The sequence below is a fragment of the Camelus bactrianus genome, chromosome 1, assembly GCF_048773025.1.
Source record: "Camelus bactrianus isolate YW-2024 breed Bactrian camel chromosome 1, ASM4877302v1, whole genome shotgun sequence".
Classification (NCBI taxonomy): domain Eukaryota; kingdom Metazoa; phylum Chordata; class Mammalia; order Artiodactyla; family Camelidae; genus Camelus; species Camelus bactrianus.
Genome location: NC_133539.1, coordinates 94,122,228 through 94,136,891, shown reverse-complemented (window position 1 = coordinate 94,136,891; position 14,664 = coordinate 94,122,228). Strand labels below are relative to the sequence as shown.

The following is a 14,664-nucleotide window of genomic DNA, read 5'->3' as shown; positions in this document are numbered from 1 at the left end:
AGGGTGAGGTGAGCAGGGAAATTCTAGAGGAAAGCAGTTTGTTTTTTTTAATTCTTCAAGGCTTTAATTACAAAACAAAACAGAATTAAGCTTTAAATTTCCCTCCACACCTTTTCCTGTTGTTGTCTTTAGGTTACTGAGAGTTTTAGTGTGATATATATACCATCTCTGTCCTTAAAAGAGTCAACAGTGGTTCAGTAATATCTATATTGTTTTATTTTCGGGGCCCTTGTTGATCACAAGGAGCTATTTGTTCTGCAGTACAGTTGTGCATTTGCTGTAAACTCAGTCTGAGGGCTCACTGGCTGTTAACATTCTCGTCCCCCCCTCACCCCACCATGAGGGACCATAGCATGCACCCCAGGTCAGCTTCAATGCACACGTGAGACCCCATGGAGGGGTCGGGGCTGACGATCGTTACTTCAGGACTGCTGGGAGAAACAGCCCCGTAGTTGGAGAGAAGGGCTGATTATGCCCCTTCCCTCTCCACACCCTCATCAAAATCTAGTATAAGCAGGGTGGAAAACCCACAGCTGCCCAGCCCAGATGAGATGATTCGTATGAAGCCGTATCGATTTGGGGCTGGACAAGTCTTTATTACGGGGGCTGCCCTGTGCGTTGTAGCGTGTTTGACAGCATCCCTGGCCTCTGCCCACTAGATGCTGGTGGCACCACCTCATCCCAGTTATGGTGACCAAAAATGTCTCCAGACATTGTCCGATACCCCTTGCGGGGGAGAGAGGTGGAGAATCAGACCGGTCACTTTCTCTAACTCCCTACCCAGGATGGGAACACCTGATGTACAGGTTATTACTCTGTAACTGTTAGAAAATCCAAGTTACATATATGCCTTGAAGAAAGAAAAGCCTTCAATTAGAGCTAAATTTCATTTTGTTTTGCAGGATTGAAAAAAAATGTGAATAGGTACTGCTGCACATTATGTGACTCTTAAGAAATAAAGGCTTTATTTCGGTTGGCTCAATGATACCATCATTTGAGCTTTCACATGGAAATTAGCAGTTGTGTTTTCATGAGCTTTGTTGCAGTTGATGTGAGTTTAAGTTTAAGGCGGTGAATTTCAGCTACACTTTGGAAACTCTAGGGAATCGAAACAAACAAACAATGCCCAGGATCTGTCCCAGACTATTTCATCAGAATCTTTGCGGGTGAGGGGTTGAGGGGAGGAGGGTACCTGGGACCTAAGTGATTTAAATATGCAGCTGGGTTGGAATTTGATTTTTTTCACCCCAACTTCCTAAGCATCTTTTCAAAGCCAGCAGGAAAGGAAACTTTAAAACTCCTCAATTTGAGAAAGTGAAATTGAAAACATTTTTATGTGCTTTCTTTTAATTTGCTATTCTGGGTATTTCCTAATTTATTTCTAGCAGCCTTGAAGGAAACCATCTAAGTTTCAAAGTTTTTTTTTTTTTTTTTTTTTTTAAAGTTACAGTTGCCACTATACCCTGCTTCTTGGCCCTCCCCTGCCCCCCATCGTGGGATTACAGAGCCCAGGGCCATCCCCTCCCCACCTTCTCCTTGCAGGTCGCACGGGGACTCTACCTCCACCTTGCCCTTGGGGTGAAGTGAGGTGAGAGATGCAGTCTCAGGTCTCCTGCTGAAAGTCGGAAGACCTTAGTTTGACTTCTGTCTTTACCGAATACTAGGCCTGTTATTTGGCAAGTTGGGGACTTTTCTGAGGCTCCATTCTTACTGGAATCGCCTCAGCCTTCCTTAAAAGTTACATGGGTGGTTCCACATGAGATCCTTTGTGCCGGTGTATCTTACAATTCCATACAAATATTGTGGCAGTATTATCACTGTTCTAATGTCACTGGGAGAGGAGGAATGTTCTGACCAACATGGTCAAAAGGTTTTCTGTCTTAGAAGCTTTGAAAGAGTCCAAAAGCCTCCTAGTAAGTAAATTCATTTTGACATTTCTTTCTTAGATTATTATCTAGAGCTGGAGAAGTGGCTTAAAACATATTTGCTGTCTTTTTTAATGAAATGTTTGTAGATGATCAGATATGAGATCTAGTCTGTATAATAATTTATAATATACACATTCACCGTTAAGATACCATTACTTCTTCATTTGTTTACTTTCTACTTCTAAAAATTTCTAGCTCACACATTTCCGTCTTACTGTTCAGATTGGTACCCTAAACTCGTCTTATATTCAGTCTTGACTATAAAAGGTGGACAAGCCGTCCTTGTCTACCTACGTCATCGTGTGTTCACATTGTTTATATATTTAAAAATCATTGATAACACATGAATTTATCACAATATTTTATAATACATTTTTATTTGCTTTTTAACTTGAAGAGGAAGTGTTTTGAAGTTTTTTTCTTTCTTTCTTTTTCCTCAGAGCCACCAACCCATCTTTTAAGGAAGTTTTGTCCCGAATCGAGTCCCATGAAGACTGTAGGAACTTACCCATGATCTCTTTTCTCATTCTCCCCATGCAGAGGGTGACCCGCCTTCCCCTGCTGATGGACGTAAGATGTGATCTGGTGTCTCTTTTCTCTGGGGATAGCTGTGCTGCCAGAAATCTGATTAAGAAAATTATTCTTATTCCACTTAAATTATATCTCTTCCATAAAATTCCCCCAATTAAGTGAGAAGGTGCTGTTCGGTTAGAAAACCCTACTTGTGTCTCACTGGTATGTTTGGAAATTGTCTTCAATTTAGGCTTTTGTGGTCGCTCTAAAGAAGTTAGATTACTTCTGCCACTTACTCAACATTTTTTGAAATGGGAACAATATTGACTTGTAGAAGTCAAGAGTCCTGGATTCCTTTTCTGCCTGAGCCACTATGCGTGTGACCTTGGGCAAGAACTTAGCCTCTTTGGGCCTCAGTTTCCTCTGGTTGATCACTAAAATCCTTTTCCTGTAATGTCCCAAGATGCTGAGGTGCTTCCTCTTCACACGGGAAGGAGACCCTCTTCAGCATCACCAGGCATCCACTTGCCTTATTTTGCGTTGCTCAAAATGAGTGAGGAAGTCTGGCATCCTTCTTATGTTACAGAACGTTCATGAAGAAAACGAGTATTTGATTTAGAATAGAGACGTGGCTGGGAGAAGACGAGAGACTGCCTGGTGGGAGACACAGTTGAGAGGACAGCCAGGCGGGGGGTCAGGAGAGCTGCACACTGCCTGGGCTGGACCTGCACTGGCCGCCATGAGGGATGGGGCGGCTGACATAACCCCTGCCATCCAGCTAGTGGGCCAAAGAGTGACTTTTTTTTCAATTGAAGTATTGTTGATTTACAATGTTGTGTTAGTTTCAGGTGTACAGCAAAGTGATTCAGTTATATATATGTGTGTGTGTATATTTTCAGATTCTTTTCCATTATAGTTTATTACAAGATATTGGATATTGTTCCCTGTGTTATACAGTAAACCTTGTTGCTTATCTGTGTTATGTATAGTAGTTTGTATCTATTAATCCCAAACTCCTAACTTATCCCTCCCTCGCCTCCCTTTCCCCTTTGGTAACCATAAGTTTGTTTTCTATGTCTGTCAGTCTGTTTCTATTTTGTACATAGATTCATTTGTATTAATTTTTTTAGATTCCACATTTAAGTGATATCATATAGTATTTGTCTTTCTCTGTCTGGCTTACCTCACTTAGTATAATAATCTCTAGGTCCATCCATGTTGCTGCAAATGGCAGTGTTTCATTCGTTTTTATGTCTGAGTAATGTTTCATTGTATATCTATATCACATCTTCTTAAAGTAGTCATCTGTTGATGGGTATTTGGGTTTTTTCCATATCTTGGCTATTCTAAATAGTGCTTCTCTGAACATTAGGGTGCATATGTCTTTTCAAATTAGAGTTTTTGTCTTTTCTGGATACATGCTCAGAAATGGAAATGTTGGGTCATATGGTAGCTCAGAGAGTGTCTTTTTGGTCAAGTGAAAATATTTTGGCATAGTTCTACTTTAAAATTGGATCATAATGTTAATATAATGTCATTTTAAACATACTTGATTTTTACAAATCAAAACATAGGATAAAAATACAGCAAAAAATTATGATTGAGTAAGTTTACAAAATGAATTTTTTTCCATCTTCCATTATAAATTCGAAGAGATACTCTAAAGAAACAGTGAAATTTTGAAATGAGTAAAATCGTGTGATCATGGTCACTTGGTTGGCTCTGCTGTAGGGTTTGGGGGAGTTTTGGTGATCATTTCAGAATTCACAGCACCTGCTGCTCCAGGTTCACCTCAGTCTACTACCTTTACACCCTTCCTTGTCCCTCACCTGTAATTTAGGAACTTCTCTCCTAGTACTGGGAAACTTGCCATTTTGAAAATCTAGCCCTGATTTATTTTTTTAATCGATATTTTATCATGTCTAAGAATAGAATGCAGCCAGGTTATAAAAGCAAAGTTTTGGCTGTAAAGTTTATTTCGTGTAACTTCAAAGACATTTGTACAAATAGTGAAGCTTCCATCCACATAGGGAAATACTAATTCAAACTTTAACTATTTTTTTTACAAGAAATGGTTGCTTTCTAAATGTAGCATTTCTTGTAAAGTTCTGAATTTTCACGGTTCTTTCTTTTTCTTCTTCTGAGAACATGTTTTCACTGTGTTTCCTTTGATTCTGTATGTGCTATGATCACTCAGCCTTTTATATAGTCTCTCCCTTTTTAGTTTTGAGGAAATCGCTTAGCTAGATCAGGACTCGCAAAATCTCACGTATGTGTCTGTGTACCATGTTGGAGGTTTATGCTGTGATGACCTAGGGGGCTGTCAACTTTTTGGGGTCAGAGACCTTTCTGAGCTTGTGAGTCAAGCTGCAGCCATTCTCCCTAGAAAATTCATTATGTGCAAAATTTTACATAAAAATTAAAATGTGCAAAGACACTGTGGACTCAGGATGCCTGCCCTCAGACAAGAGTGAGTATTTTCCCAAACTCCTTTCATACCCATGAAATTGATTTTTGAATCCTGAGCTGTGTTTTAAAAAAGTGAAATAGTGTAGAATGAGTGGTATATGATATGTACACAGTTCGTAATGTGGTTAAATAGTATTTCATTAAAAACTTGTTTCGTTTTTTGTGTGCATGTGTACTGGTTGCAGTGTAAATGTATTTCTTACAGTGGGTCATGGTCAAAAAATTTTGAGAACCATCAGTATAAACTCACTGATGGTACACTCTGTGAGTCTCCTGTCACACGTAACAATCCTGACACCTGACTTTTGGATCGATAGGCTGGTGCTCGTCTGCATTTACGGTACCAGTGGTTTGCTAGTTCCCAGCCCCTTCTACCTCTGCTTGATGCCTGCTGCCCTAGTCTGTTTCCCATGTGTGCGAATCTGGCCACTCAGGCAGAATCTAAATGTACTTAAAACATGGTCTCCTTCAGTTTTACTTCATTTGGAGATTTAGTGAAATTTGTCTATGGAGGTGAACATTGTTAACAATTGAAATGGTTCTCTTGGCTTTGAGTGGGTGTAGTTTCAAAAGTTATACGTAATTGGGGGAGGGTATATCTCAAGTGGTAGAGCGCATGCTTAGCATGCATGAGGTCCTGGGTTCAATCCCCAGTACCTCCTCTAAAGCTGAATAAATAAATAAACCTAATCACCTCCCTCTTCCTCCAAAAAAAAAAAAAAAAAAAGAAAAATTTAAAAAAAGTTATAATTGGATATACCTTCATTTGGCCCTCTTTGAACTCAATTTTACCATCAGAAAAACTGCACTATAAACATATCAAAAGAAAACCCAGTAGCCATTTTTCTTGATCTTTTTATTCATATCATATCATCTACAAATATAATAACCTCTAGTAATAATGATGATGATGGTGGTAATTAAAGTAATTTTGTCATTCATTGAGGGCCTACTATATGCCAGGCACTCATAAAGAACTTTGCATGCATTACCATCGAACCCTTGCAACAGCCTTGTGACATTGTTGGCATTACCCTAATTTTACTGATGAGGAAACTGACGCTTATAGAGGCGGGGTAGGTGGTTTGCCCGAGGTCACATAGCTAGTAAGGAACAGATACAGGATTTGAAACCAAGTTTACCCACTTGTGAAGTCTCTCCTCTTAATTAGCCATCTCCTGGATTTACGTGGAACCCCTTCATTTAAAAAGACTATTTCCTAATTCTGTAATTGGATTTTAATGTCATATTTATACTCATCCGTAATACTGTGTTCAGTGTTGTTATGCTTGCTAAAGTATATGGCTGGGCATTGGTTTTATTTTACTTAGTACAACAAATCAATTGACTTTGCTCTTCTTTTACTTTATTGCAGACCATCTGTCAAAAGACACCTAAGGACTCTCCAAAGTATGAAGTCTGCAAAAGGGCCTTGAAGGAAGTAGGCAAGGTAACTGTGAACCACTCATACACCTCTGAAGAGAACATACCCGGGTTTGATGCTGAAAACTGGTAGCTTCTCACAGCTGTTTGCACACCATTCCTTAGGTGGCTGAAAAAACAAAATAATGTTTGCTGTACTCAAATGAAATTGGCATTTTTACCATTTCAGGTAGTCTTGGCTTAAGGGCCTTTAGATATCTTATTTTCTTTTGGTGTCTGAATAGCTGTTTATTTATTCTCTCATTCACCAAATATTTATTAAGTATCAACTGCAGTGCCAGCCCCTGAAAATATGGGGATGAATAAGACGGATGTGGTTACAGCCCTCATGGAATGCGCCGTGTGCAGGGGAAGGCAGACATTAAATAAGAATTACAGTAAAGGTTGGTGAGTGACATGAAAGAGAAGGACATAGTAACTGCAGTTGAAACCTGCAGCAAGAGTAGCCGTGGGCCCGGGACGGGGGGAAGAGGGTCTCAGGTGTTCGTAGAGACCCAGAGGCAGAAACGCGCTGGTAGAATTGGGAGAGCTGGACTGTTGTTAACGTGACTAGAGCCCAGTCCAGGAGAGAGTGCACTAAGGAGCCGAGTTAGGGGGCTGTGGACCTTGTCCTGGGGTGATGTGGAAGCTGTGAGGATGGCCGTGGGGCTAGGGCGCAGTTACGAGGCCTGTATAATTGGTCAGGCCAGAGATGCCAGTGGTCTACGCTGATGCGATAGTAAGATGGAGGGAAGCAAAGCTGCAACTCTGGGGAGGTGGGCCTGGAGATCATCTGGATGGGCATATATGTGGACAGAATTCAAGGCAGAAAGTTTCTGGCTTGGGTGGCCAGATGGATACGCTTATTTATCTCTGGAGTAGATGCACAGGGGGAAGCTGATGGCTCCACTTTGGATGTGTTGTAACTGAGATCCCTAGAGGATACCCGGGTCAGGAGGTCAGTGGAGAGACTGGAACTGGAGACAGGGCCAGGCCCAGGGGAGCAAAGCTGATGATCGCACCAGGCGCTTCCTAAACATCTCGAAGGTGCGTACCTACCACCTCTGAGTTTGGGATGTCTTTGTACCACTTTACTGTGAAAAGTACTGTTTCTTTTAAGCAACTTTAAATGGACTATTTTACTTATCCTCATCCTTGCCAATCATAAATACAAAGTCATGGGTTTTATGAGCTAGTTGTTTATTTTTCTAACATACATTTTTATATTAAAAATAAGTTTGTCTGCATCTTGGTTCATTTGGGCTGCTAGAGCCAAACACCGCACCACAGATGGGGTGGCTTATAAACAACAGAAATTTATTCCTCACCGTCCTGGAGGCTGGAAGTCCAAGATCAAGGTGCCACCACGGTCAGCTGAGCACCCTCTTCCTGCCACGTTGCAGATTTCCCCTTGTAGCCTCACACAGCTGAAGGGAGCAAGGGTAAAGCACTAGTCCCATTAGTGAGGGCTCCATCCTCACGGCTTTGAGCACCTCCCGAAGTCCCCACTTCCTAATACCATCAACTTTGGGGGTTAAGATTTCAACATGTATTTTGGGGTGGATACAAACACTCAAACCCATAGCAATCTGTCAACCCGTTAAATGCATCGCCTGCTCCATCAGCAGTCTGCATATCTCACTTTAGGAAACACTAAGTGAAGAAACTTAGCCCAACAGGTGTGACGTTATCTAAGGTCCTACTGCCTCTGGGTCTCTTCTCCAGGACCCCAAATCCTTTTGGGGAGGGGAGGGTCTTTAGGAGAGAAGTTTGAGCCTCGGACATGAAAGAGAGTGTGTCAAAGTTTGTTTGGTTGTTTCTGAGAAGCTGGAAAAGAATTCACAGAGAAGAGAAAGGAGGAAGGTAGTAGGAGTTGGTTGTTGAGTTGGACTGGCAATGATACTTAATTTTTTTGAGAATTTCACGTCCCAGTGACAGGAGAATGCTATGTCCCTTCAGACATCCCTGGTCCACTTGATTGGACACTGGTGCTTTTAGGTAAGGCCGCAAAAATGCACTGTAACTGCCTTAGCTTGACGCGTACTTTATGAAGGACCCTCTGTGAGGAAGTGCGTCCCAGTGACACTTTTTTGTCTCCATAGGGCAGCATCTCTTTCTCTCTCTTAAGCAGGGGTCGTGAATATCAGAATTATTCCCCAGTCTCCTAGCGTTCCAGGGAACTGAGTTCATCAAAATAGCTAGCTCAGGGATTCACCTTCTTCATTTGTGAATGTACTGATGGGTTTTTTTTTTGGGGGGGGGGGTAATTAGGTTTATTTATTTTTATTTATTTATTTTTTGATAGAGATACTGGGGAGTGAACCTGGGACCTCATTCATGCTAAGCACATGCTCTACCACTGAGCTATACCCTGCCCTCCAGATGGGGTTTTATAGATTCTGTATTTGTAACAGAAAGATTGTGTATATATAGCATTTATGATTCACAATCAAAATGCAAAATTTCACTTGTTTGTTTGATCTGAAATGAAGGAAATTGAGAGTTCCTAGTATTTATTTTAGGGAGTGAAACTTTGTGTGTTGAGGCCCCAGTTTTTAGAACCAGACTGCACTTAAGGCCCTTGGGCAAGTCTGTCTAGATAATTATTCATTCTTAGAAAAAATGAGTAATATCCTTTTTGGTAATTAGGATGCTAATGAAATTTCTTTGCATAGTGTGAATAATATTTCGGTGAAATGGCTCAAATGTGATGCTGAAATGATGGTGACAACTTACTGAATTTGGGACTTTTGGAAACTTATTGACCTAGTCAAACAAGTGAAAAACGAGAGATGTTTCTATTAACTGAAACGTGTTTGCTTCCTGATTTTCTGCTCACATGCTGGGGCGGACCCAGGGGGAGGGAAATTTCCAGGGAATCTGATAGTTCAGCTTGTGCAAAGTGGTGTCTGGTTTATAAGGAGTGGTGGACAAGAGATGGTGTCTTATGCCAATGACATCTTCCCTGCTGTGTTCTTCTGTTTACTCTCCTATGGAAAGAGAATAACTGCTTTAACTCTCACCTCATAAAAATTCTGCTTGTATTTGGAGATAGTATTAAGTTACAAGCTTTCCTTCTCGTCGCCAAGTTCTCTCTGATCTTTTCCTGTAACTTATTGCTTCAGCTGTTTACGAAGAGGTAGATATAGATGTATTAGCATGAAAAGATCTCTAAGATATATATATATACATATTTTTTTTTTAAACTGTGGTCAGTTACAGTGTGTCAGTCTCTGGTTTACAGCATAATGTCCCAGTCATGCATATACATACATATGTTTGTTTTCCTATTCTTTTTCCTTAAAAGTTATTGAAAGATTGTAATAATATAATAACTCCCTGTGCTAAACAGAAGAAATTTGTTTTTTTAATCTATTTTTATGTACAGTGGTTAGTATTTGCAAATCTTGAACTCCCAAATTCATCCCTTCTCACCCCTTTTCTCCTCCGGTAACCATAAGATTGTTTTACTGTGTCTGCGAGTCTGTATTGTTAAGTGAAGAACATGAATTTGCAGAACAGTGTGATGACATCTAGATAATGAAGTGTGTTTATATTCATGTGCACGTCATCGGTTCATAGGGAGAGTCCCAGACTCAGACACATCAAACTTTCAACCATGGTTACCGATGGTGAAGGGAGAGGAGTGTGGAAGAGAGGAATTAATTTTTTATTTTTCTCTCTAAGTCGTGCTCTGAAAGAATGCACTTCAGGTTGAAAAAAATACGTTTTTTTAAAAAAGTAGTAAGTATCCATTACAGAAAAATTGAAAAATTTAAACAAGAGAAAATAAAATGTATCAGTAACCTTATTAAAGATAATGACTATTCTCATTTTATTGCAAGTCCTTGCAGGGTGTGTAAGTGTACACTTAAACATGGATTCACATGGTACCCATTTCATTTACTCTTCCAAATAGTGCTGCCTGGAATATTGCCTTACATAAATGGTTGTGCTTGTGTGATATTTCTGTCGATGTGTTTCTAGAAGTGGGTTTATTGGGGAAAAAAAGGTAGGGAAGTTTTAAAGGCCCCCAAGTGCCTTCAAGAAGGGTTTCCCCAGGGTTTGTCACCACCAGAAGTATTTCTAAGTGTCTATTGACTGCACACTCCCCAGCGTCAAATATTCTTTTAATCTTTATATGACAGATTGAAAATACTGTCTTTTTGTTTAAATTTATATTTCTTCATGAGAGAGATGGAGCTCTTTTTTTCCGCCATGTACATTTGGCCTAAAACAAAAAATCAGTGAGCCAAATTTAATAAAGCTTTGACAGATGCTGGAGGAAGGCACAACTTTAATATATTGAGACTGATTTTAATAAATACACCCGAGCACACATATTCAAATTACTGCTTGTCCCTTCAAAATAGTCAATAAATAGAGCCCACTGATGATCTCATTGCTTAAGACATCTTGGGAACTTTCTTGTTTTCAGTATGCCTTCTGGAGTGGTGGCTCATGGAATTGGTTTTTAGAAGTTTAGGAAATAAAGATGCTAACCCAAACTTGATAATGCCATTTTTCTCTTTCATTTTAAGGTGGGATAACTATAAAGGAATTTTCCCCCACCCCCCACTTTTTTTAATTGACTTGTTAAGTTATCTCTGAAGGCAGTTTACACAGAAACATTTGCTGAATGTTCATTGCGTCTTAGGTGCTGAGCTGGGTGCTGAGCTGGGTTCTGAGCTTACAAATTTGAAATCTCACCATCTCTGCTCTCCAGTCTTTTTAGAGAGGTCGTACCCAAGATGAGTCCCCTGAAAGACAGGAAGATAATAATGAGTCGTGGGACAGAGTAGGGTGAAGGGTGTTCAGGCAGATGGAAACTCACATGCAAACTGTGAGGGGCAGGACAGAGTGTGGTGCTTTGGCCAGAAATGTGGTAGGACTGAGGCCCCGGATAAAATCAGTGAGCGCTTAGGGATCAATTAAGTGGTCTTGCTTTGAGGGGCTTTTTCAGGATTTTAAGCTGAGGAGTTTCATGATCAGATTTGAACTTAGAAAGACTGAGAGTGTTACTTTGGAGGACGGCGGAGGGTAGGGCAGAAGTGATGGTAGGGAATTTGGAGACCAATAATCAGGGGAGAGGGGTTTGAGCCTGAGTGCAGGGGGGCAGGGCAAACTGTGAATGGATGGCAGGATAGCGACATTAAGGAGATTTTATGAACCGTTTGGACGTGGGGGACAAAGGAGAGGGAGACATCTGAGGACCTGGTGGTTTTTTGGCTTAAGGAAGTGGGTGGTGCTGGGATTGGTTACTGACAGAGAGAACGTGGGGCCGGGGAGGGGGGTGATGCAGGTGGTGTGCAGGTTTGGTCATTCCCTTTCTGAGTTTGAGGTGGCTGTGGGACAGCCAAGAAGAGACACCCTCCAGGTAGTAGGATGTAGAGCTTAGGGAGCAGACCAAGTCTGGGAGCACAGATTTGGGAACTAGGAACACATTCTTCGAGAGAAATCATAAAAATGTCCTGAACAATGGCTGCCAGATTGGATTTTGTTCTGCTCAGTCTTAATCTTTTTAGGATATTTTACGTGCAAGTTGCCCCTAAGCCCAGCCAGGATATTTCCAGCTCCTAGCTTTGATCGGGGGAGTCATCAGTCCCTGCATCAGTGAACTCTGCAGACTGTTCAGACCTAAAGATATGCTGTAACCGAAGACGGGTATACCCTGCAAACCTGGAATAGCTGTTAAGCAGTTGAAAGCTGTTTAAGGATTCATCACTGAGGGACTGAATAAATACCTTGAGGAGAGCACATGGGATCATAGCGTAAATTGGGCCATATCACTCCTCTGCTGAAGCCTGCTGGTGGCTTCCCTTTGCACCGAGGGTATAATCCACAGGCCGTAAGAACTTGCGTGCTTTCACCCCGGCCTGCCTGGACCACTGTTCTCCCTTGATTCCTTTGATTTGGGTGCTAACTCCCTCTTTTCCTTCAGCGTTCAGCTTCAGTGACCTCTCGGGAAAGACCTCTGGCTCCCGCCCGTCTCATCCCCGACTCCCCGTGTTTTGTTGTTGTGTTTTCCCTTAAGATCTCAGTCTGTAATTACTGTGTCCGTCCTTTTATGAGGACAGGGATTCTGTATCTCTTAAGTGCTAGCAACCCTAGTACCTGACACATACCAGGTGCAAAATAAACTTTTTTTTCCAGTGAATGTTATATTTATAAGGGGAAATATTGGTAAATAAAAAAAATCGAGTCACAGACAAGCACTGAATGATCCACTTACAAAAAAAGGAAGAATTTTTACACATTATATGTGTTTATATGTTCATATAAGCAAAGGAAAACCTGCTTCCAGTTACGACCACAGAACAGGATTAGGTCAGAGCCTTTAATGGCCTGTTTTATTTACTTATGTATCATCATTTTTTCACAGTAGGCATGTATTACCTAATAAAGCATAAATATTAAAAATATTAAAGATAATATTTAATATTGAAATAAGTCTAATCAGAATTTCCCACTTCTGTTTTTAACAACCACATTTGTCTTTATGGCCAATGATCCTTGCTATGGACATTTTTTACAGATTTTTCAGTTAATAAGAATTTGGAAATACGAAGTTTGTTTGGTTTAGGCCAGTAAACTAAGTAGGTGTTAGGTACAGTGTAAAGGAGAAACTCCATGTGTCTCCTCTGCTCTCAGCACTCTCCCCACAGAACACTTCACTTCTGACACTTCTGGTCACCAGATGTGCGGGGGCTTCCCGCACACCAAGCATTTCTGCGGTACCAGCTGGGTGTCTTGGTGTATTCAGGTCAGTTCTCTTTCCATCTGGACGTAGCATCAGATCCCACAGGCTAAGGGCTCAGTCCCACAAGACTACGTCCCTCAACTTCACTTCCGTTACTAATCACAAGTCCAGGTTTTTACCTGAGCTTCTGACCCAACCAGAGTCTCTCTTGACTCCCTCCTTGGGTTTGATTAATTTGCTAGAGGGGCTCACAGAACTCTGGGAAACAGTTTACTTACTAGATTAGCAGTTAAGGGTATTAAAGGATACGAATGAATAGCCAGATGAAGAGACAGGGTGAGGTCCAGAAGGGTTCTGAGCACACAGAGGGTTTGTCCACATGGAGTTGGAGATGCGCCCCTCCAGCACGAGCATGTGCTCTTGTTCATCAACCCGGAAGCTCTCCAAATCCAAAGGTCAAAAATATTTATGGAGGCTTTATTACGTAGGCATGATTTATTAAATCACTAGCCAGTAGTGATCAAGTCGATCACCAGCCCCTCTCCCCTCCCTGGAGGTCTGGCGGTACTGCTTTAAGTTCCAGCCTTCTCTCTCATCACTTGGTTGATTCCCCTAGCAACCAGCCCCATCCTTTGCGGCTTTTCAAAAGTCATCTCATTAACATAAACTCAGATGTGGTTGAAAGGGGCTTGTTATGAATAACAAAAGATACCCATTTCACTTTAATGCCCTGGAGCTATTTTAGGAACTGGTAACAAAATCAATTATAGCCAAAGGTGCCCTGATGGCTCTCGTATAGGAAATTGCAAGGGTTTTTAGGGGCTATGTGCCAGAAACCATGGACAAAGACAAAATACATATTTTGTTTATTATAAACCATGATACCACAGGTACTCATCAAAGGACTGTGATGCATTCTGTTTGCAGATAATTCAGTAGTTCTCATTGAACTGAATTTCCCTCAGCTTGGCCATCCTTGAAGAACTGACCGTCAAGTTCCACCAGAAGTCTTCCCTCTTCCCGGGATCCCCGTTACTGGTCTTACCCTTTGCACGTAGCCTTCTGCTAAGAGTTTGCCTTTGAAGTTGGTAGTCTGCCTTCAGCTGCTCCAGTCTGAAGTGGGGAGAGACTTGCAGCTCGCCCTGAGGGTGGTGAGGTTGCTGTGGGTGGAGGCGAGGAGGAAAGGAACAGAATGGACGCAGACCCGGACATGTGAGGAGCCTGCCTAGTGTCTGTGGAGGGCGTGTGTGATAATGTGCAGAGGATGCGTGTCCCTGAAAATTCTCAAGACATTTCTTTCCCTCTGTCTTTACATCCTGATGACAGCACTTGTAACTGGGTACAGTGTCTCAACTGTATGCAACTGTGCGTTCTCTAACTGTCTGGAATGCGTCTCTGGCGCTTCCAAAGGGCTAATTACTTCCCGCGAGAGATCTGCATTTGAAAGTGAGGTTTCTCTCCTTCACCCCTTAACCCTCCTTATTATTCTGTGCTTGCAGTTGGTTCGACTCTGCAATGAAGGAGCCCGGAAGATGGAAAGGACTGAAATGATGTACACGATTAACTCCCAGCTGGAATTCAAAATTAAGGTATTCTCTCATACTGCCCCATAAACAGATTTATTACCGCTCT

General features: G+C 41.5%; 1 protein-coding gene across 2 annotated transcripts in view; it reads left to right on the top strand.

The window, feature by feature from the left end:
- ARHGEF26 (Rho guanine nucleotide exchange factor 26) overlaps nt 1-14,664 on the top strand; it is a 117,961-nt gene that overhangs the window by 66,482 nt on the left and 36,815 nt on the right. For both annotated transcript variants that reach the window (XM_010952012.3, XM_010952013.3), the window contains exons 8-10: nt 2,369-2,498; nt 6,286-6,360; nt 14,532-14,621. In XM_010952012.3, coding sequence (XP_010950314.1) covers nt 2,369-2,498; nt 6,286-6,360; nt 14,532-14,621 — 295 coding nt within the window. The remainder of the gene's footprint in view (nt 1-2,368; nt 2,499-6,285; nt 6,361-14,531; nt 14,622-14,664) is intronic.